The 25000-nt window shown below is 37.5% G+C and overlaps 1 protein-coding gene across 1 annotated transcript in view; it reads left to right on the top strand.

Annotated features, from left to right (window-relative positions):
- LOC127647842 (netrin-1-like) overlaps window positions 1–25000 on the top strand; it is a 63430-nt gene that overhangs the window by 1335 nt on the left and 37095 nt on the right. The window contains exon 2 of the mRNA XM_052132331.1: window positions 1–158. This exon is cut by the window's left edge and continues 881 nt beyond it. Coding sequence (XP_051988291.1) covers window positions 1–158 — 158 coding nt within the window. The remainder of the gene's footprint in view (window positions 159–25000) is intronic.

Genomic DNA, 25000 nt, shown 5'->3' with positions numbered 1-25000 from the left:
TAACGGACACGCGTCGAAGTGCGTCAAAGACCGGGAAGGAAACTTGGTGTGTGAGTGCAAGCACAACACGGCGGGACCGGAGTGTGACAGGTGTAAGCCGTTCCACTATGACCGGCCGTGGCAACGCGCAACGGCCCGGGAGGCGAACGAATGCGTCGGTAAGTTCATTCTGCTTTCTTTTAGTTTCAAAGTGCTGTATAACATTTTCAGAAATGAGTCAGACACAAAATTCCTATTTTTTAGTTTCTTGACATAATAACTAATCTGTGGACAATTTATAAATGTCTATTAATGGCTATGAAATGTTAAAGTATACAGTTATATACAGAAATCTGATTTATGGCTATATATCAACATGTATACAATTAGTTGCCCACATATTCCAATTCCACTAGTGTTTTGGAAAAGGTGTGTTGTTGCATTGATGAGAATGGCAATTTTTTATATGATTTAGTTGCATTTATGTACAAGTATGTGACGTTTTATGTCTGTGAAAGTCACATCTAAACATATAGGCTATATTTATGTATTTAGCATATATTGCATATATCAGATTTATGTAAAGCGTTACTCTATTATGAAAGTTATCATGCACTTATTGTATGTGCATGCACAATTCTCCAAAGACTTAATGAGGAAGGTCAACTTTGAACATTCATTCTTTGTCCCGATTATTTGATCAGCTCCTGGTTTAGTCCCAAAATTACAATATCCAAATGCAAATGAACATATCAGACTAACGATCATCCTTACTCTTAGGAGTTTGAGACCATTTTTGTCTTCACATCTGCGTTTTTACATCAGCAAACCGACCAAATCCGACCTGAAACGATGCACTTCAAAATCTATTCGAATAGACTGTTAAAATACTGACAAATCACTAAATAAAGTGCATCCACTCTAATTTAGAATATAGTTTTTCCTGTTTTCTTCACAAATAATTTTTTAAATAGCAGTTGTGAAACGAATGGGCCTTTTCCCCGCTAAATATATGACCAACTTTAGTAAATAAACTCACAGTAACCAGAAAAAAACATGTACCTGTCAAGTATGATGTTTGCATATCTCCATATACATTATAACTTTCCAAATAATCTTTACTCATTTGATTACTTGATATGTTCACATTTTCTTTAAGTTTCTACAATTCATTGCAATGAATGCAATCTACATTTAATACATTTCAGTTCATTACATTTCAAGTTTTGTTGCATTTTCAGCCACAGATTTCAAAAACATTGTATAGGCCATAAGGATAGCATCCATTTATGGGTAGGTGTGCAGTTGTGTAACCGGGTTGGAAATGCCTTTCAATATCTATTCAGTAGGAAGGAAATATTCTTGAGAGAGAGAGAGAGAGAGAGAGAGAGAGAGAGAGAGAGTTTGCTGAAAAGGCTTGTCCTGTTGTTGCAAGGCAGGTGTCTATATCAGATTGAAGGAAAGATTAAATGAGTTTTGTTGACATTTTTGGCAAGTTGAGTGTAAACTCTATATTAAAAGTTAGTTTCCTCTTGTAAAGGTAGAAAATATGAGCTGATGACCTTGAGCTAGAACTTAGGGTCTCCAGATAAAGCATCTTTAATGCTGTTCAAGCACAAAAGTACTTGAAAAAAAAAAAACGATTTCTGAATCCCGTTTCTGCATTTTCTCAATTTTGACATGACACTTGGCTCCTACGAGTGTTTTATCAGCATCTTTGAGTTTAAATTCCACGCTGAGGTGCTTTTCGTTTGGCCTGTCATGTTTCCTGCCTCAAAAAGATTTTCTCTCTATCCAAGAAGTTTTAAGCATGACCCCATGACATAAGATTTTTTCATTAAGCTATCAGAGAAGGGTCCATTTTATGAAGTCATCAGTTGTCACTTTGTCGATCCGATAGCTGCATGGAAAAATAAAAATAAACATTGAATAGATATTTTAACATACTTGTCAGATGGCTTTCATGCATATGCAAATATTGCTTTGCAATACATTATTTTATGTCAGTAGGCATGCGGTAAAAAATAAAAGTTTGTTCCCATGAATGGCGAATGAGTGCATCATCATGATATAAGTGATGACTGACAGCAACTGTGTTTTTCACAGCATGCTTTGCTTTCGCACGCAGAATTGCAGAGTTGAACAGCTAGACACAATGTAGAATCTGTAACAGATAATCTTTGATAGTATTAAATAAGCTGGTAAGTTTTGTTTCAATATTGTTCAAAGAGATTGTTACATGTGGTACAAATCTTCTTGCTTTGATCAAATTCCTCATAATTAAAACTAGGTCTCTCTGCCCAGATACATTTCTTCTTTCTATTTCTTTCTGGAATGAGGAGAGCCAGGGTAGGTATTTGTGGGAAATACCATAATCATCATCAAATAGCACAGAAAAAAACAACATATTTTTTACATTATTAAAATAGTTAACGTAGTTGTTCATTTAAATGTATTTCTGTGTTTCTACTGTATATTTACATATACATTGTGGAATATGATGATGAGACTTTTAAGTACAAATGAAAAGACATCATCTAATGCATACAGCTCAAAACAAAAAAATCACTTTTGCTGTATGAAAATGCCTTAAACATCACCAAATAATTTAAGAATATAATATAATATAATATAATATAATATAATATAATATAATATAATATAATATAATATAATAGCATGGAACAGAACAATACATGATAAAAGAAAACAGAACAGGACATGATGAAATAGAACAGAATTGAATGGAAACAGACAGGTAAGAATAAAATAGAATAGAATAGAATAGAATAGAATGGAACAGGACAGGATAAAATAGAATGTACTATAACATGATAGAATAGAATAGAATAGAATAGGAACAGGACAAGAAAAGGTAGAATACAATGGAATGGACAGGATAAAATATAATGTAATAGAACATGATAGAATAGAATATTATATAATAGAATAGGACAAGATAAAAAATTCAACAAAATGGAATGGAAAAGGACAGGGTAGGTAGAATAGAGTACAGTAGAATAGAATGGAACAAAACAGAACAGAATAAAAGAGAATAAAATGGAACAGAACAGGATATAATAGAATGGAATGGAACAGAACATGATAATATAGAATATATAAAATAGAACATGATACAACAGAATAGAATAGAATAGAATAGAATAGAACAGAATAGGACAAGAAAAGGGAGAATAGAATGGAAAAGAACAGGGCAGGGTAGAACAGGGGATAACAGGACAGAATAAAATATAATGGAATAGAACAGGATGGAATAGAATAGAATAGAATAAGATAGAATAGTAGAGGACAAGATAATATAGAACAAAATGGAATGGAACAGGACAGAATAGAATACAATAGGACAGGGTAAATATGCAATAGAACATGATATAATAGACTAGAATAGAATAGAATATGATAGAATAGAAAAACACAGGGCAAAGTAGAGCTGGACAAAATAGAACTGGGCAGAATAAAATATGATAGAATAGAATAGAATAGAATAGAATAGAATAGAATAGGACAAGATAATATAGAACAAATTGGAATGGAACAGGACAGAATAGAATAGGACAGGGTAAATATGCAATAGAACATGATAGAATAGAATAGAATATGATAGAACAGAATAGGAAAAGATAAACAAAAAGAAACAAAATGGAATGGAAAAGGACAGGGTATGGTAGAATAGGGTTGAATAGAATAGAATGGAACAGAATAAAAGAGAATAAAATGGAAAAGAACAGGATATGATAGAATGGAACGGAACAGAACATGATAATATAGAATATATAAAATAGAACATAAAATGGAACAAAATGGAATGGAAAAGAACAGGGAAGGGCAGGTTAGAGCAGGACTGAATAGAACTGGGCAGAATCAAATATAATGCAATAGAACATGATAGAATAGAATAGAATAGAATAGGACAAGATAAAAACAGAACAAAATGGAATGGAAAAGGACAGGGTAGGGTAGAATATGGTTGAGTAGAATATAATGGAACAAAACAGAACAGAACAGAATAAAAGAGAATAAAATGCAACATAACATGATAGGATAAAATGGAACAGAACAGAAAATGATAATATAGAATATATAAAATAGAACTTGATACAACAGAATAGAATAGAACACTACAAGAAAAGGTAGAATAGAATGGAATGGAAAAGAACAGGGCAGGGTAGAACAGGAAAGAATAGAATAGGACAGAATAAAATATAATGCAATATAACATGATGGAATACAATATAATAGAATATGATAGAATAGAATAGGACAAGATAATATAGAACCAAATGGAATGGAAAAGGACAGGGTAAAATATGCAATAGAACATGATAGAATAGAATAGAATATGATAGAATAGAATAGAATATGATAGAATAGAATATGATAGAATAGAATAGGAAAAGATGAAAAAAGGAACAAAATGGAATGGAAAAGGACAGGGTAGGGTAGACTAGGGTTGAATAGAATAGAATGGAACAGAACAGAACAGAATAAAAGAGAATAAAATAGAATAGAACAGAATACATTTGTACCACTCAGTGCCATAGAAAGCTCACCACTTCCATGAATGTATTTCTATGTTTAGGAAGCTGCCATGCGGTTCAAAAGTTACAGGCAAAAATGGTCATTTTTCACATTTCATGACCCATCGGCGGCGCTTAATAAAACCACGGTAGATGTTGTGCTTACAGTGGTTTTACTATAAAAAGCTTGTTTTAAAGTTACTGTTGTAAAACCATGTTTAATTCACATTAGGAATGGATAAAGCTAATTATGTTGTTGGCTCTGAGAAATGGTGATAAATCTCCTTTGATACAAGCAGAATATTTTTTTTTGATGATTAACAGATTTCTTGGGAGAGACATTTCATAGAAAACCTTTTTAGGCTTGGACTTGAGATGAGGATTCTGCTTTTTGGAAGGCCATTGCCAAATAATTCTTATGTTTCCCCCCAAGGAATCTTATTTTGAAAGTGTTTTGAAATCATTGCCATGTCTGTTTTCCTGGTTTCCCTCCCCATTTTATTCCAGGTGTTCCTCGTCTTCTTGTTAGCCCTTGTGTATATATATATATATATCCTCTTTGCTCCTGTGGTGGTTCTTGTTTGTATGTTGTGCGCTTGTATTACCTTCTTTTTCGAATGTTACCTTCAACGGTGTATCCTCTTCTGTTGTTTACAATTAAAGTTCTGCTTTTGGATCCTCACTCTCCCGCCTCTTCCCTTCACATGCCCAAAACATAAAACTCTCTTTCCTTGTGCACAAATGTATGTTGAGCAGGCAGGGGTTTTTCAGAGTTCTGCGATTAAATCAATACCAAATCAGCTCTATCCTCCGTCCAACACAAAGTTGAAAGCCCTAAAAATAGACACAAGGCATGCTGCGCACCAGATTTATGCATAAACGTTTAGTAGGGATTCATTTCTTACATCTCTGATTGTGGTGTCATATATTTAGTTTCCAGATTACTGTGTTCTTTAGCAAAACTTTGCTGTTTACAGCACTGAATGTTTATGTAAGCAAGTTAACACAGTAATCCATGTGGTTAGAAGGTAATTAATGGTCACTGGGAGAACAAGCCAGACGTGCATCGCAGCTCTTGACATAAAGCAGACTGCTGGAATTGTCTTCAGAAAAAAAAAAACTGCTCTGGATCTCCATGCATTGTTCCAGTGTGGTCCTCTGGGTCATAGTGTTTTTGGCCTGCTATGATGTGAGCAGACTAACAGGAACTGTAGAGAAGATTTCTGGGCTACTATGAGGGGCTGTTCTGGGTCTGTGGACCATCTGTGGGTTTCTCAGCGGTGTTGCCGGACCGTGAGTCTCCTGAATGGATTGTGCAAATGGCTGATGTCATAATACCCCTCAGTCCCCCTACAGAAAACAACGATTCACTGCCAGACATTCAGTTACTTCAGTGTGTGTATAAATGTAGTTGTGGAAATCAGGATGAAGAGAAACTTGACTGAAAAAAAGATTATACGTACTGGAAGGGGGTATAAAAATGATAGCACTTTCTAAAATATATCTTTACATATATCCCTGCTGAAAATCTGAGCTTAAAGAATGGTTTCGGGTTCAATGCAAGTGAAGCTTGTTTATTTTTTTAAAACAGCAAATATCACGATTACAGTGAGGCACTTACAATGAAAGTAAATGAGGGCAGTCCATAAGCATTACAGTAAAATACACACTGTTTCGAAAGTATAGTCACAAGACGTAAACATTATATGTGTTAGTATGATAAAATCACATAATAGCCTTATCAGTATAACGTTTTATTCAATATTACATTTTCAATGTCATGGCAAAGTAACGTCAGTAAACCCTGTTATCCGATAAACTCCGTAACGCCAGTAAATCCCTGATTTGATCACACTAAAATCATGTTAACACATATATTGTTAATGTTAACATCTAGTGGCTATACTTTTGAAAACATGTGTATTTTAATGTTTATGGACTGGCCCCATTCACTTCCAGTTTGAGTGCTTTACAATAACCACAGTTTTGTATTAAACGTTAATCCACAAATGCTGGCGACTGAGTTTAATTTGTGTTAAACTGGAAACGTTCCTTTAAACCAGCCTAAACTGGTTAGCTGGTTTTTGATGGACTTTCAACCTGGTCAGTCTGGTGTTTGTGCTGGATTTAGAGTGGGTTTGTGTACTGGTCAGCTGCTCAGTTTGGGAGACAGAACAGGTTAAATCAGCTAAAACCAGCAAAATATCTTAGGCTGGTTTAATGTAGTGTTTTACAGCAGGGATTACAAAAAATACAAAAAATAAATAAAACGTTTTTTATTTGTTCAAAAGCAGGAAATAAAAATGATCAAACTGACATTATACTCTGTGTGATCATAGGAAGTTTTTTTTCAAAATGAAAAGAAAATTGCAAAAAAGAACAAAAAATAATAGCAGAGAGAGAGAGAGAGAGAGAGAGAGAGAGAGAGAGAAAAGACATAAGATGGAGAGAGAAAGCAGGAGCGACTTTGGGCTGTTAATCGGAAGCAGGTGGGCTGCTGGTCAGTCTTTAAGAGGTGGGTCTGACACCCACAACATGAAAACTCACACACCTCCTAATACCCTTGTGGGACCCTGCAGTCACTCAGGGCAAATGATTCAACTCACAAGATGACATTTGCATCGGGAGAGAGAATGACACCTCCATACAAAACTCACCACAACTCATATTCATCTGGCCACCGAAAATCAATGAATATCCTAAATCTCTCTCTCTCATGCATGCACGTGTTGGCACGTTTGGCCTAAACGTCACATAATGCGGGCAAAATATTTTTGAACTTTTTAATAAGTTCTTTGTGGTAATTCAATGTTGACAACCACAAATGCTGTCGATTAATGAACCTGGAACATTTTTTGAATATATCTGTAAAGCAGTTCAATGGAAAGGAGCAGCCGAGAACTGGCTTGACATTATAAATAATAGTTTAATGAAGAAATAAACCAAAAGACACAAACACACACATATGACGGACAGCTGCCCGTAAACCTTCTCTCTCTGTCGCACCACCGTCCGCAGTCGGCCTTTATCCCTCTCGGAGGCTTGATTAGCCTGATAAGGGACCGGGTGTAAAATCACGACCATTACACTTCATTAATTTATGGCTATTTACAAATTTAAAACATCCATTTAACCGCTAGCGATGTTTGACATCCTAAAACTGTTCGATTGTAGTAGGATTGTTGGTTTGTGTTCATGTGGTGAAGTACCGATGAAGATTAAGGAACAAAAACAAAGGAAAATCAAAAAACAAAGGAGATGTATTTTGGGGATTTCAAAGTCCAAACCCCAGTGTAATGGGTTTCTCTGTGCATGCAGCTCCATATTTTAGGGATTTTGTTTTGTTGAGCTCATAATTCAAAACACACATGATTTCTGGGCCAAAAAGGCTTTGCAGAGGTTTATGGGAGTTCAGAGAATACATGATATATCCTGGTTATAGAGGCTGGTTAGGAGAAGTGGTCCATTTTCTGGTGGAAGGCTCTGCTTGCTTTGGCCTTTTGATTGTTTCCCCACTAATATTTATGTTTTTAATCCCCCGTCAGTCAGAGTTTAGTTGTGATCGGTCTTTTGGGCATTGTTTTATTCTCTTTTTGGATCTCTGTGCCTGTGTTTTGTCCCAGCGGTTGAGATTCTTGCCAAAGCTTTGCAACAGGTGTCAGGTCTTGCAGTGATATCGCATTTGAAATACTCTTGTCTTGATAAACTGGAGGGTCTTTAGTGAGATGCTGAAAGTGAATAATGGTTTGACACAGGTGGATACTCCCCTTACAAAAAAATGATTGTGGCTGCACTATAGTTAGAAAAGACATGGTAATACTATAGTGCTGCTTTTAGAATGTCCTCTTAGCTCATGACCGTCAGTAAGTTATTTTCATGCCACTAAACATACCTTGTATGTAATTAGTGTTTAATGTTTGTCAAACTGATGACAGTGTGTATAAGTCCGACTGTGCTGACGTTCATTCAGTGGGCAACCACAACAGTAGTTGACACGTAAACATGACTTTTGGGATTTAAGAGTATTGCAGAGTTGTGTAAGTGTTAGTAAGTGTTGGAGTGGTGGTGGTGTAGTGAGATAAAGCACATAACTGTTAATCAGAAGGTTGCTGGTTTGATCCCCATAGCCGCCATCATTGTGTCCTTGAGCAAGGCACTTAACTCCAGGTTGCTCCGGGGGGGGATTGTCCCTGTAATAAGTGCACTGTAAGTCGCTTTGGATAAAAGCATCTGCCAAATGCATAAATGTAAATGTAGTTAAATGTGTCCCACTTTATATTAGGTGTCTTAAACTACTATGTACTAACAATAAAATACATGCAAAACAATGTATTAATTGTGCAACTACATGTTGTTCAGCAATATTCTCATATTCTCTTAAGATTAAAATTGGCTGCTTCTAAGGTTGAGGGGTAGGGTTGTGGTTTGTGTTTAGATTAGGGTAAGGGTTGGGATGGGGTTAGGTTTAGCTTTAGGTTTAATGGTTAAGGTAAAAAGTGTAACTACAGATGTAATTAAATGCAGGTACTTTGAAGTTAAGTACAATGCAACAACACAACTATACATAATACATACAATATATCAAATGCTTTGATATCCCCAAAAGAAAAAAAATTATTATAAAGCAATTAACATATATATATATATTTAAGTCTGTAACCAAATATTCAGGTAAGTCGGGGGGTAATGTTTATGGGAGTTCGGCCTATAACATGTAAAAATTAATCTTTTAGGGTTTGAATACTACAAAAGCACTTACTACAAAGCTCTTGAAATGAAAATAAGCTTGATTTAAAACAATAGATGTCTTTGGCAGGGGTTGGCAAACTGGGGTCCAGGGACCCACAAGGATTGTTTTTTAATATATATATATATTTAAATCAAGGTGACTTGTTAACTTAAGATATTAATTAAAGATGTTAAACATGTTAACAAAACTGGTCGAAAATCATGAGATTAACTGTGATTATTTTATACTATAAAAGATATTTAAAACAAAGTGAATATTTAAGTTAATGGTTAATATGTTTTGGCGTTAGTACAATTACAAAGTAAAAGCCAATTATTGTGTTTGTGTGGCTATCCTTATGAGGACTCTACATAGTCTATCCCCTAACCCTAACCCTAACCCATCACATAAAACTTTCTGCATTTTTACATTTTCAAAAAACATTGTTTAGTTTGTTTTTTAAGTGATTTGATTTATGGGGACACTAGAAATGTCCTCATAAACTACATTTATTGCATAATACGCTTGTAATTACCAGTTTATAACCTAAAACAATTTCCTCGTAAACCACCCAGACCCGCACAGACACACACACACACACACACACACACACACACACACACACACACACACACACACACACACACACACACACACACACAGTTGGATTACACACGCACATAGTTGGATTATCCACACACACACACGCACATAGTTGGATTACACACACACACACACACACGCACACGCACATAGTTGGATCACACACACACAGTTGGATTACACATGCTAGCACACACACAAAAAAATACATACTTCATGACCAGAACAGCTCACACACACACACACACACACACACACACACACACACACACACACACACACACACACATGTTGTGTTTCCATGTTTTATGGGGACTTTCCATAGACATAATGGTTTTTATACTGTACAAACTTTATATTCTATCCCTAAACCTAACCCTACCCTAAACCTAACCCTCACAGAAAACTTTCTGCATTTTTACATTTTCAAAAAACATAATTTAGTATGATTTATAAGCTGTTTTCCTCATGGGGACCGACAAAATGTCCCCACAAGGTCAAACATTTCGGGTTTTACTATCCTTATGGGGACATTTGGTCCCCACAAAGTGATAAATACACGCACACACACACACACACACACACACACACACACACACACACACACACACACACACAGAAAGAGAGACCTTTTTTTTTATTATTCCTGTCAATTAGCCCACATTTGTTCAGATCAGCTGTCACATGGACTGGTCTTTACCTTCTCTAGACTGTATTTCAGTATAATTCAGTACACACAAAAGTGTCCGTCTAACTTGTGGACACTCTGCCTACCCCACCAACAAACATCAAAGGCAGCAGTTGCGGCTGACACAGAAATTAACAGAGTCCAATTATGACAACATCAGCACAGTGGCTGCCAATAGGGAGTTAATGATAGATGAAGGTTTTCTGTCATTGGCTGTTGAGAGATGAATCAGGCAGAGTCATGCTTTACCACTGGGTGGCCTGTGCATGACTGCACTGTCAGTTTCTACATACTGTCAGAAAATCAGAAGCATTTTGGTGGGAATACCCAAGCTGAAATTTCCCACTTTAGACCTTAAAGGTGCACTCAGCAATTCCTGAGAAATAATGTTGATATTCTAACCCAACTGCCAAAACAAACACACCCCTCCCTTCAGTTCTCATTTGGAAGCTCCGCCCCCCAAATTCATGCACAATAGCAGTTCGGTTTGCTAACCAAAAGAACCACCCCCTGTTGTGATTGGTTGGAGTAGTGTTGTGTGAATCGGCCCGATCCATTTATTTATTGTCCCATTTACAGAGCCAGGGCTATGTACAAATACAAAAAAATTTTCAGCCCACCTACAGAACGGACAGCTAGCATACTGTGAGATATCTGCAAAATTTGACAAAAAGTGTATTGGATTAGAATTACTGAGTGCACCTTTTGTTATGGAAACCTAGACTTAATGATGGTGTTTGAACCAGAAGGCAGGTATTTATTGAACAAACACAAACAGGGAAACAGGTGAGTATCAAACATGCAGAATTGAGCTGGTGTGATGAACAGAAACCTGATGATAGTTCATGTTGATGTAGGGACTATCCTTGAGGTGACACAAACACAAGTTGAAGTAGTCATTGGAGAGGAAACGGAGAGATCGCTGGAATGACGTTGGAGAGGAAACTTGGAGAATTTCGGGAGAACAGATAAGTTACATGTAAGCGAGTCTGAATTCAATGGGAGACCAGACATCAAGTGAGGAGTGAGTGAGGCTTATGTAGTGGAGCTGACTGACGTTGTGATGGAAGGCAGATTCAGGTGATTAGTATTCGGGAGAGAGGGAAGATTGAGAGCGAGAGGGTCCTATTGGTCCCAGGGTGGCCAGTGCCCAAAGAGGAGTGTACGGAGTTAATGAGTGGTAGACGTTGGGAAGTGGGTACATAATCCTCTTGGCAGGGCAGCCTGGCGGAGCAGGTTCAGTGGCAGAGGATTCCGCGATGCTATCGTCCAGGGACCACTGGATGAGGCTTACTATGACATGTGGAGGAAGTATGGTGTCAGGTTCCTGAGTGTTTTCCTCCAGAGAGAAGAGACGGTAAAGAGCATCCGCTTTGAGGTTCTTGACTCCTGGACGATAGGAGATGGTAAAATTGAAGTATGTAAAGAAGAGGGCCCATCGTGCCTGGCGAGGATTGAGTCGACAAGTTTCCAGAAGATACTCAAGGTTTCTGTGGTCCATCAGCACCAGGAAAGGATGTTGCTGTAGAAGTTGGCGAATCATAAAAAGCACTGGAGTTCTTTGATGGTGGAAGGAGTGGCACAGCCTCTACCTTCCCCTCGTCCATCTGTCTTTAGGGCTGATGTTGTAGCCAAGGAACTGGAGGGATGTCTGATGAAACTAAAATGTTTCAGCCTTGAGGTATAGGTGGTATTCCCTCAGCCTTTACAGCACAAGCGCGACATGTTGACGGTGGTCAGTCTTATTCGGGGAGTACACCAGAATGTCATCTATTTAGACTCTCGGAACAACTCAATCATGAACCCCTGGAAAATGGAGGGGGCATTGAACAGGGCATACGACATCACACGGTACTCGTAATGGCCTGTTGGAGTCACATTCATCTCCCTTCCGAATGAGGTTATACACGCTGCGAAGGTCCAGCTTGTTGAAAATTGTAGCTCCTCTCAACAGTTCCAAGGCGAGGGGAAGTGGACAACAGAACTTGACTGTTATTCTGTTGAGGAAGCGGTAATCTATCCAGGGCCGCAGACTCGTTATGTCCTTTCACACTCTCTGATTCCATATGAACAAATAGGCCATAATAAATAAAATGTGATTTATTTTTAATGTCATAATAAACAAGGCAACTATAGCATAAACACTCTGGACAGAAAGCGTTGCAGAACAATCGGCTTGTCCGATAACATCGCCTGATTGAACAGCAGCTGGGTGTGCGGCGCAGACGATACAGAACATGAGGTAGTACAGTTCTTGGTAACTGTTAAACAAAGATACACATTCTGAGTATCTTACGAATTTCTCTGTAACACATCTGCCATGGACGTTCATATTCTCCCGGTTGAACAGTTTACTACAAGTATAGGTTTAGATAGAAATGGATGTGTTGAGCTGAGCGGGCCGCTCAAAATGAATACATCAATGTTTTGATAGTGCCTGGGATGCTCAGTGTTTATACATTTGGGGCAGGCAAACCCAAGAGTGCCCTATTTATAGTTGTCAATGAACAATAAACTGGGATAGTAGACTGTATTTTGACATCAAAAAAGTTACACTTGCAAAAACATGCACTGTTTAGCACCAAAACATGAACAAATATTCTACTGTGAATGAGCTTCTCTCAACATGCTAGGGATGTCAAGATTTTCACAAAGATTCTGTCAATTTTGGGTTGTTCCTCACCAAAAGCTAGAAATAATTTGCATTGAGATAATTGATGATTTACATTTGCATCAATGCCTGATCTGCATAATTCCTTTAGTGAATCAGGAGCTAAACCAGCGCAGACAGCACATGCAAATAAGCCGTGCTTTTACCAGCCGCAATTCATTCTTAGTGAATTATGTTTGGTTCTAGCAAGTTTTGGAAGTAACAAGTAAAATAACGGTTCAACAGTAACAAATCAAATAAGTAAAACATGTTACTTTTCTATATTAATTGCTGTCATGCTGTCATAGATCCTTTAAGACTTTGTTTGAGGGACAAACACTTTAGTTCACAGCATAAAATTCCTTTTGAATTCATAAAAACTGCTGCAAGCCAAGCATAAAACGCAGAAATGCGAAAGTTTAAAATTTTTTCAGCTTTTTCTATCATGACATCATCACTTCAGCAAACCCTTGCATTTAATCTTCTACGTCCTTGAAATCAGTCGATTTCTCATTTACACCAATGAATTCCCAACATTCCCTGACACCTTCAGAATTCCTAAATAGGGGGAAATGCTTTCTGCATAAACTGACTATTTAACAGGATACTATGCCTAAAATTACCATGGCGTGCATGTTTGTCTGTGTGTGTGTGTGTGTCTGTGTACATGAAGACAAAGTTTCAGACCGTGGCAAAAGCTTGAGCTCTGTGACTGGTATATTTGTCCAGATGGCGACCTTTATTTCCGCAGGATAGCGCTGTTGAGATATGCTGTCTGCCCTCTACACACTCAAATGGGAAATGGAGGGAATTTTGTGTCATGTGACCAACCCAAATAAAGCACAAAAGCCAACATCACTCAACAGATCTGGTGGGCCTGAGCTGAAACGCTCACTATTTCCTTAGCAATTCCTTTTTACACATTATAAATAAATGTATAGTTCCTCAAAAACAAACATGCATCTGTGACATTTAAAAATGTTGTAGTCAACTTCTAGAATACCACCAAATTATCTGTTTTCATACAGACTGGAACAGACAATCCACCCCCCTTGCATTGGAATATTTGGGTCAGAATTGCTTGAGTAATCACTGTGAGTACTAATGGCAGCTGTTTATTGTTTACCCAGGAGTGTACACCGTCAGTCCGGGGGTACCTATGAAAGATCAGGGGCTTGGCAGAATAGATTAGGGGCTCAAGCCCCCCAAGAGACCCCAATCGTGATGCCACTGATCTGTCCCTTGAAATTTCTCACCAAAACTTTATACACATAAAACAGCCACAGAAGCATTGGAAGAGATTCCAAGAATGTGAGCAGCTCTCTGAAGGCAATTTAATCGTAAACAAGCCACTCTGAGAAATAAAGATGATTAGATAAAGAAGATTACTATAAAGATGGTATAAAATTGACTTGGTCTGCACCAAAAGCACCCTAAATATTAACTGCAAAGAAAACAAGCTATAAAACAGCACAACCTTAGAAGGTACAGTTGAACACATGACATATTTAAATCATAAATGTTCAAGTTTAAAGTAAATTATACCCATAAAACTTGATTAATTGCTTTTAAACAGCTGAAGACTTTTTTGAAACGGTGTGCCTCAATCAGCTCCCTATGTCGTGAATCAGTACATTGTGAACATGTATTTGGGCAAGGGTGTTCATCCACTGAACATTGTGACACTTATGACAATTGCAAGCTTACGCATTAAACCACAGCTTGTATTTATCAACAACGTCGCTGTATAAATGACACTGTCTTTAAGTATATCTTTGCTATAAATTCTCCTCACTGCCCAGTAGGGGGCGCATGCATGAAGAATGTGAATCACCAAAAACACAAGAAGAATGTGAAAGTTAAAGGGGACTTAAATATTGATCTGTTTCTCACCCACACCTCATATCACTTCTGAAGATATTGATTTAACATCTGGAGTCGTATGGATAACATTTATGCTGACTTGTGTGATTTTTGGAGCTTCAAACTTTTGGCACCCATTCACTTGCATTGTATGGACCAACAGAACTGAAATATTCTTCTAAAAATCTTAATTTGTGTTCTGCAGAAGAAAGAAAGTCATTCACATCTGGGATGGCATAAGGGTGAGTAAATGATGAGAGAATATTCATTTTTGGGTGAACTATTCCTTTAGAAGATTGTTATCCTTTCATGGTCATTATGGATGAAAGATATTTCAAACAACATCTCTTTAAAAGAGAAAATAAGGCTTTGACTTCATTGTTTTACACTTGTTCTCATCTTCTAACGACTTGAAAGTTCTCAGAAGACATGACGATGTATCCGGTCAGGGAACCTAGAGAGCAACAATGCTCCCTGGTTTTTATGGGCCATTCTGGGAATTTTTAGAGTGCGAATGTTTCACTGCACTGGAACGACTTTGCATCTCGGACAGCCCTAGAAATGGCTGACTCGCCGATCAGTACCCTGAATACTGAACTAGGGAACTGATTGAAATGCACCCAGTATCTTTTACAGTAGTATGCTGTATTTATGAGAAGGGTAGTATCGTACTGTAGAGATAGTATAGACATTTTTATTAGTCTAAATGTTTCTTATTTTGGCATTCCCAATACATCAAACCCTGAAGTACTTTTGATCCACTTTTGAATTTACAACTCAGCTGAATCCAAAATATTTCAAACATTCAGACATGTCTGTGGAGTTGATGTACCATATTGTACTGAAAGATACAGAAAGGCTGTTACAGAGTGATGACATATTGCATGTTGTCATTGCCAAGGGTTACCAGACAAACAGTTGCACAGGTCAAAGCATTGTGTGTGCTCTCTTTCTCAGGATGTAATTGGCTTCAGTGTGTTTCCAGGGACAGAATACAGTACATCTGGCTCACAGCAGGAAGTTCTCTGCCTCATCCTTTCCCACCCGGTGGCTTGATCCCACCTAGATACAAGTGTATTTAATTGCAATGTATGACACAGTGGGCTTTGGCTTTCTAAACACAATTGTTATTTCATATTATAAATAGTGGTGCTTTATAAGGCAATCATCACTTTACAATTGGTCAATAAGTGTAAAGGATTGGAACAAACCCTTTACCTTAAGTGTTAAACTTTGGCATGTGACTTGTCCCAAGCCATTTGTGCTACAGACATGAAAGTTATCTCAAATTATGTGGTTTGATCAGGTAATGTGGGCTGTTATTTTTCAAAGTGATTGGACATGAGCTGTTAAAAACATCAGGCCAAAAAAACTGGTGGTCTAGTGGGCTAAAGCACATAACTGGTAATCTGGTAATCAGAAGGATGCTGGTTCGAGCCCCACAGCCACCACCATTGTGTCCTTGAGCAAGGCACTTAACTCCAGGTTGCTCCGGGGGGGATTGTTCCTGTAATAAGGGCTCTGTAAGTCGCTTTGGATAAAAGCGTCTGCCAAATGCATAAATGTAAATATCTACAGACCAGTATATGATAGAAACTTGGGAAGATACACTTTCGACTATAGCCAGTAAGAAACCACCTACAGTAGCAACCACCCAGAACATAGTAACCACATAAAATCACGATAACAACCATAGCAACCACATAGTTACGCCCTAGCAAGCACTTAAAAAAAAAAAGAAAATTGGTTTTCCATTTCAGTATATTTTATTGGTATGTTAGTAGTCTTTGAATCTTTAAATCTTCAGTGGGAACACCTTATCAATGTAGAAGCCATTTAAAGGGATGGTTCCCCAGATAATACAAATGTTTTATTACGTACTCACCTTCACGTTGTTACAAACCGATATGACATGTTGGGCAGAATATTAGCCTCAGTCACCATTCATTTTCAGTGCATCCTTTAAGTGAATGGTGAGTGATATCTATAACATTGTGCATTCCACAGATGAAAAAAAGTCATACAGGTTTGGAGCAATGCAAGGGTGCGTAAATGATGACAGAATTTTCAATTTTGGTTGAACTATCCCTTTAATCAAAAGAATTCTACAGTTCACAGGAAGTTTGTGCAGTTAAGTGTGACAGGCTTGCAACAAGATGGTCAAACCACAGTTAGTATGGATGGTCACCTGGAGTTTGTAATTTACAGCTCCGCTATACTCAGCGTCCTGTCCGCTGTGGGGTAGACTGCATCGAGAGCGTGTGGCAGATTGGTTGGACTTCAGCACACTAAGGGTGTCTACAGATCTCAGCCAGACTGCTCGCTTTATCTCAATTTCTTGGTGCTTCTATAATTGACTGACTGACAGCAGGCTCTCAACTCTAACGGCTTTAGTTTCTTCCCTTGTTAGACTCTTGTTTAGATATTTTCTCAGATGTAAAGTGTCATTGAGCTTTAGAAAGGCACTATATACAGTAGGTAAATAATATATCAAATAGGCTGTGGCTCAGGTGGTAGAGCGGGTTGTCCGCTGATTGCAGGGTTGGCGGTTCGATTCCCGGCCCACACGACTCCACATGCTGAAGTGTCCTTGGGCAAGACACTGAACCCCAAGTTGATCCCAATAGCAGGCTAGCGCTTTGCATGGCAGCTCTGCCGTCATTGGTGTGTTAGTGGAATGAGATGCAGTGTAAAGTGCTTTGAATACCGCTAAGGTTCAAAAAGTGCTATACAGCAGACTATTTACCATTCTTTCAAAGCGTTAGATCCACCTCAGAACTACCAATGTGATGTCACAGTGAAATCGGAACCAGTAGGTTGAATTTTCTTGAGCTAAAATCAGTCTGTGATCACTGAAATTGGCTGAAAACGCTTCCCCCAGTGGCCAAAGCGGTAAGTGTCGTTGGGCGTATAGCCACGTGTGCGCTCCATTTTCTGGGTGAAATGTCCACAGAGAGGCGCCAAAAGCGAGTTGTGAAATTCGTTTTTTTTTTCCAGCTGTACAGGCTGTAATACAGTGAAGAGGAATGTATGTTTTATAACCTTTCCCCCCCAACTCAAACCCACAACCTGGAGTAAAATGTAATGTTAGAGGGAACTATGCATCCTCCAAATCACACTTGTCATACTACAATACAGATGGCATAAATATCGCAAGACATCTGACAAGCTCTGGCAGAGCTCTGGCCTAGCGGTTAGCATATATGTTCTACGTGGATGATGCAAGTTTGATTCCATCTCATGATATTTCAGATCTATTTCCCACCTCCTCTACTCATCGTATCCGATCCTATTACCACTATCTTTATAAATTAATGTGATAACACCCCCCACCGCCCCCAAACAAAATATATAGCTTAACTGAACCTCTGTACGGTGAGGGGTGCCACGCTCCAGTTCAGCAATGCTACCGAGACACACACGTTCCTCCATTACCTTTCAATCACCCAAGTCAACTGCAGCTTGTAAAGCTCATCATGGAAGCTTTCCCTTCATTGCACAACTGCATTCCAGAAATGCACCATCAATGAGGCTTCATAGTGCATTTCAAGGGCTGTAAATCTCAGCTGGTGAGAGAGAATGAGACCAGAGGGCGTTGCAGAGTGACAACACCTGCAGTGGAAACGTGCAATCCTCCTGTCCCATGCCACATCATGGTGTGAACCAAGGGAGATTCCTATTTATGGATCATTGGGGATTTGAACCCTGGACTCAGCTGCAGTGGAACTGATTTGGCATACATCTGCAGCCTGTCGGCCTGACGCGAGGATGATTTAAATGGGCCTGGAAAACTGAAGGAATGCAAAAACGATGGGAAGAGCTCACATTGAGGTCTCCCTCTTTCAAACTGATTTATTTTCCATAGGGAAGCCGATCCATTCATGCCAAATTCTTTTCAGCGTCTGGTGTCCAGCGCTACAACGAATGTCTTTATTTCGTGTGCTCGGTTTCAATCTAGCATTTTTCTCCATTCAATTCCACTTGTCTTCCTCTTTCACCTCTGAGACAGCTTGTGATATTTTATTGAGGTGGACTGAATGACTGAAGGAACAATTTGCTCAGGGTTTGTACAGTAAATACACAACGGGACAGCCTTTAAAAAACTCTTTCTTACAACTGTAAGAAATATGAGGAGGCCAGGCAAAACTTGAATGATGCTTACGCTGAGCCATAGAGAGATAGCAGATTCAGCCAAAAGGTCATTGACAAATAAGGTGGAATAAGGTGACACTATGAACGATTTTATTGGTTATAAATGAACAAATTGGCATTATCGATTAAGTACATAAACAATCAGTGGTCAAAACAAAGTCCTGACCCCAATTTATTTCGGTAAGACTATAAAAATAACGTGTATTTTGAGCTATCGGGTCGGAGTTGGCGTGAAATCGCTGGCTTGTGTCGTTCTTCTTTGTGTCATGACGTCATGTCCGTAAACACAGGAAAGAAGTGCCGGCTGTCACGTGTTCAGTTCAGTCAGTCACGGTCACACAGTTCAGGATGGGATCGCTGCAGTCTGGATGGAGGTTTATCCGTCATCCGTTTGAAGTTGTTTACCTGCTATAATGCTTGGATTGGATACAGTATGTTGTCTGGTAGGGTTGTCATTATACTTATGTAAACCGGTCGCGATCTGTTGTCAGGGGAAGTTACTGTGCGTGTTTACCAAAACATATGACTTCTGAAATTGACTGCTTGTACATATTATTTTCATATTTAATAAAGTATGTTTAAACCCCATTATTGCTCGTTTTATGTTTTTAGTTTACAGTGTTATTAGGTCTAAAGTTTCACTTGCTTCATCATCTGCAGAGTTCATTTTTTCGTTTTAGTCTTTTGATGAAAATGTCCTTTAAAAATAGTCAATATTTCATCATGTTATATTTATTCATGTTAAGACTGTTTTACACGGACAAAAATTACGTAAAAGTTTTGTAAACGAAAATATCTTTTACTTGATGATGACGTGCAAAATAAACAAAAAACTAAAGTGTCAAACTGTAAAAGACCAAACTTATCAAATATTTAGAAAAAAACAATTATAAACATTTTCTGATGTAAACACGTAACAAACATACAGTATAAATGTACATAGGCCGACTGTCCTTGTGAAAACCCGAGCTCCTGAAATAATAATGTATAGACGGAAGTATTACTTACTTTTTGGAAGTTAGCCTGTAATCTGAAATCTTCATGCTTTAGAGACTTCATTTTCCATGAAAGGATATTATATTGCATGTAGCGTGTGTCACAATCAAGTTACGCAAGGTCAATTATGATTATTCTGACCAGCGCATCATTTAATTCAAGTTCACATGTTCATTCGTTTCGTTGTGCAGATGAAAGTTGTTTCATAAATGTTGTGGATATATTGATGAATCTCACATATAAATGGGATGTTTGATGAAGTATTTACCCCGTTTTAAAGCGGTTCATTTTGTCGGAGTTAGCAAGTTCAACTCATGCAGCTCCAGCGGAGAAATGCCCAACACACTGGATTAATGGATTAAATGAATCATATCTAACATCTTCTTCTGTTTACAGATTCTCAAGATGTTTCTTCTTCTGTTTATATCTTGCAGTATAATTATAGTCATATTTTCGTCAACAGTATGCTTTAATAAATAATTTAATAATCTTCATGAAGCACCTTTTCAGTCTCGTCTTCGTTATCAAAAAAACCTTCCATCAACAAACGTTTCATCATTGATTTTGTTGACGAGATTAAGTCTTACATTGAACTCGAATCAGCAGTTTCACGTAGTTTCACCTCTTAAAATTGTTAAGTATAATACAATATTCGATAAAACACTTGAATAATCACATTCAAATATACTTGTGGTGATTCAGAGTCCCCTGTTCTCCATGTAAAACACTTTGAGTGTAGTGTCATGTAGTTCATCAAAACAAGTAATGTTTCATTTTTAAATGTTTAATCATAAAACATAATAATATCAAGATGAAAAGAGCAGTAGTAGTGTCGAAACACGACGGGCGTAAACTGTTCTTCTGCAGGTTGCTTGCAATTTTAAATTTGAACCACAGATGTCGCTAGAGAGCACAAAGTCACATAGTGCCATCAAGTAAAAGGTATTAAAGATGCACTCAGTAACTTTAGTCTTTTTGTCATCTTTGACTTACACTGACACCTTGTAGTTTAGATGCAGCATCAATTAAAATCAATAGTTTTCAGTTTCAGATGCAATTGTTGATATTTAGTATTCACAGTCAGTCATGATTACTTTAATCAGTGAGTGAAAGTGTAAAATAACAGGGCGGTTACTGAGATTAAGCGAGTAGTATTTAGCTGGTCATGTGATTCTGACATGGCAGCCCCCATGAGGGGACCCTCTCCAAGTAGAACAAAACAGCTTTTATAAGATTACTGATATGACTAAAGTCTTCATTTTAATGTGAGCCGTCATGATTTCCTACATATATTGCAAAATTATACTTCATGTCTTTAGGAATTAAAACATTTGAATGAGGAAAAAACTGACTGAGTGAACCTTTAAAACACTTTCCTTGCAGATTGAATATGGGAGCATGTACAGGAGCATGTACTCGATGCAACTTAATCATTTATATATATTTACTGTATATAAAATTCATAAAAAAATATTTTTACAAATATCATGAATTTTAGCATCAAAGAAGTTTTCTCAGAATTATCCAAATGACCTGAACAAAATGTGCCTTTTCATAAAAATGCCATTTATCATTAATTATCGTTTTCGTTTTTTTTGTCACATGGCTGCCCACAGAATGCCAGTTTACGTGTTACATCACGTGACTTTGATTTGATGGACAAATGTTCTTTAAAATTTAATAATATTTTTAAATATATATATATATATATATATATATATATATATATATATATATATATATATATATATATATATATATATATATATATATATATATATTTTTTTAAAGAAATAATAATAAAAGATTATTCTGCACCGACTAATGCCAAGATTGATTGTTTCAAGAATTTCAGCTTTTAATAAGACTGATATTTTGGACAGCTTTAATTGCCAAAAAAATTTATTGTACAGTTGTCAAAGAGAAATGTGATTTGTAATCAAATTTAGCCTTACAGTTATCATCAAAGAGACACCAAACATAACAGAAACACATGTTAAACTGCCACATTTTAAATAAATGTTGTCGCAAAAACATTTTAGGCTTGGCAACTGTCCCACATTAGTCAGGACGGCCCGAATTTTTAAATATTTCCTGTATTTAAGTGCCAAAACGCTCAAGGGGGAAACATCCCCAATATCCCAGCTAAAATGTCCTGAATTGAAGCACTCAAAATGCTCAAGTATCCCATACTCATGTGGTAAAATGTTGGCAACCCTAAAAAGTATGGATTTTATACTTAACATCAAACCTTCAGATGTAGAATTAGTGTCATTTGTAGAATTAGCACATTGGTGCACATTAGCACATTTGTTTAGTTTTTCCTGCGTTTATTTGATTATACTATAGCTTTAATGCGTTTACCTGGTAAAACACTTACATTTACACATTTGGCACATTCTTTTATCCAAAGAGATTTACACTGCATTGACTGCAATCATGCAGCACTTTTTCTCAGAAATGCGTTCTCTGGGAATCAAACCCTTGACCCTGGCATTGCCAGCCACGCGCTCTAACAGTTCAGCCACCGCCTGTGAAAGTCCAATTAGGATTTAAGATGATTAAATTCTGGATAAGGACCCAAGAAAAATATGTCTATGAAATTTCCATTCTCCTTCTAAGATGATGAAAGATGTTTTAATTTGACAACATGTTTTCACTTGAAATTGGAAGAGCTTCTGAATAGGAGATTTTCCCCAGTGCTTCACTGCATCCGAAGGCGGTTCATGAAGCACGTCCTGATTACAGTGGAACATATGAAAGTGAATATGAAAGTGCTATAAATTAATCTCCAGTTACTCAGTGGGTGTGTTGCATTTATGAAAACAAACATGAGAACATGGAAAGCACAGAGATAAATCAAAAGACTAACAAGCTGTGCACTTATACACTGATGCAATAAGATGGCCCGTTTTTTTGCTGTGAATATAGTCCAAAAGGAAACATTGTCTACTTAACGGAACATGCCGACACCCCTCCTATTTTGTTTATTTTCATGCACTGCCCAGAAGCCCTGAAATATTAGCGCGACTAATATGTCAGCCAGAGATTTAATTGGAAATTTTTATGGGCCAATGTTTTCTATCGACGCCCGCCCAAGCAGTCAAACAAGTAAGTCACAGTAACTGTATAAGGGGCTCGTATACGGCAAGATTTATTTAAAAATATCTCCTCAAGGTTTAATAACAGAGCACAGGGTTTCTCCGAGGAGTCAATAGAGTGTGACATGAAGATGTATAGGCCATGAGAAACAAGCTACATTTCTGAGAACAGTTGGAACGGTTCCCGTTGAGCGTAGTGACTGTAGGATTCCTAACGGGATAACCTGGGCCATTTCCAGCACTCTCAACAGGAAAAATGTCCAGCGATATTCAGGTTATTATGTATTATTATCCATTACATGTTATGTTTTTACTGGCATAGCATACCAGCAATATTTATTCGTGGAATGAACGGAGACCTGAACGTTACTGATTGGACAATTATACAGTTGTACAGTCCCATGGTGTCAAAACGTTCTTGTGCAAACCAGAAGAAGCTGGTGACCTCAATAACCGACTTTGCGAATTAGCGTGACCAAGGCTGCATCCGAATTGCTGTACTTTCAGAGGATGTGCTGAATTGATAAAGAACTTACTTATTGACTGTTGATGAAGTACGCATTTTAGGTGTCCCATTTTTTAAACAAGTTGGCTACTAATTATCCATAAAGAGCAACTTTCTTCCAGAAACTTGTGCTTGTAAAGAGCCATCCAGTTCAAAGTTCTGCACAGTGTTTTTTAACTTTTCTAATCTGATGGCTCTTGTGTAAAATACTGAGTGGCAGGAAAAGACACAAATTTGGACGTGTGCACGAAATTAATGTGTAAGAATTGCAAAGAGTAGAAGGTGCAGAGATATTGACATTAAGCTTTAAAGGGGCAGTTCACTCAAATATGAAAATTCTCTCATCATTTACTCACCCTCATGTCATCCCAGATGTGTATGACTTTTCTCTTCTGCTGAACAAAATTTAAGATTTTTTGTTGTATGGACCTGCTCTGCAGGTCCATACAATGTAAGTGAATGGGTACCAACATTTTGAAACTCCAAAATCCACATAAAGGCAGCATAAAAGTAATCCATATGAATCCAGTGGTTTAATCCATGTCTTCAGAAGAGATATGATAGGTGTGGTTGAGAAACAGATCAATATTCATGTAATTGTTTGTCATAAATTCTCCTCCCTGCCCAGTAGGGGTGATACGCAAGAAGGATGTGAATCCTCAAAAACAGAAGAAGAAGTGAAAGTTAAAGTGGAGATTGAGTGATCAGCTAGGAGAATTTATAGTAAAAAAATCACTTAAATATTGTTTCTCACCCACACCTATCAGATCACTTCTGAATATATGGATTTAACACCCATAATAGTTTTGGCACCCATTCACTTGTATTGTATGGACCTACAGAGCTGAAATATTCTACAAAAAAATCTTAAATTGTGTTCAGCAGAAGAAAATAAGTCACACACATCTGGGATGGCATGAGAGTGAGTAAATTATTTTTCATTTTTTCATTTTCATTTTTGGGTGAACTGTCCCTTTAAGCTAATAATGCATTTTATTGTATTTTAATGCCACACTCAAATCATTAAACGTCACTCAATTTCGTAAACTGCTGAATGATGCATGGTGTTATCCAATAAACCAATAACTCCAACAGCCTTAATGATGATGCCCTTCAAAGGACACAACAACATTTGCTCTTTGATGTTCAGCTCATTTCTGATGCTGTAGTGCATTTTCACAGCCAGTAAGCAGTAC

The sequence above is a fragment of the Xyrauchen texanus genome, chromosome 8 (genome assembly GCF_025860055.1).
Source record: "Xyrauchen texanus isolate HMW12.3.18 chromosome 8, RBS_HiC_50CHRs, whole genome shotgun sequence".
Classification (NCBI taxonomy): Eukaryota; Metazoa; Chordata; class Actinopteri; order Cypriniformes; family Catostomidae; genus Xyrauchen; species Xyrauchen texanus.
Note: the sequence above shows the minus strand (reverse complement) of the source record. Positions and strands in the feature narration are given on the sequence as shown.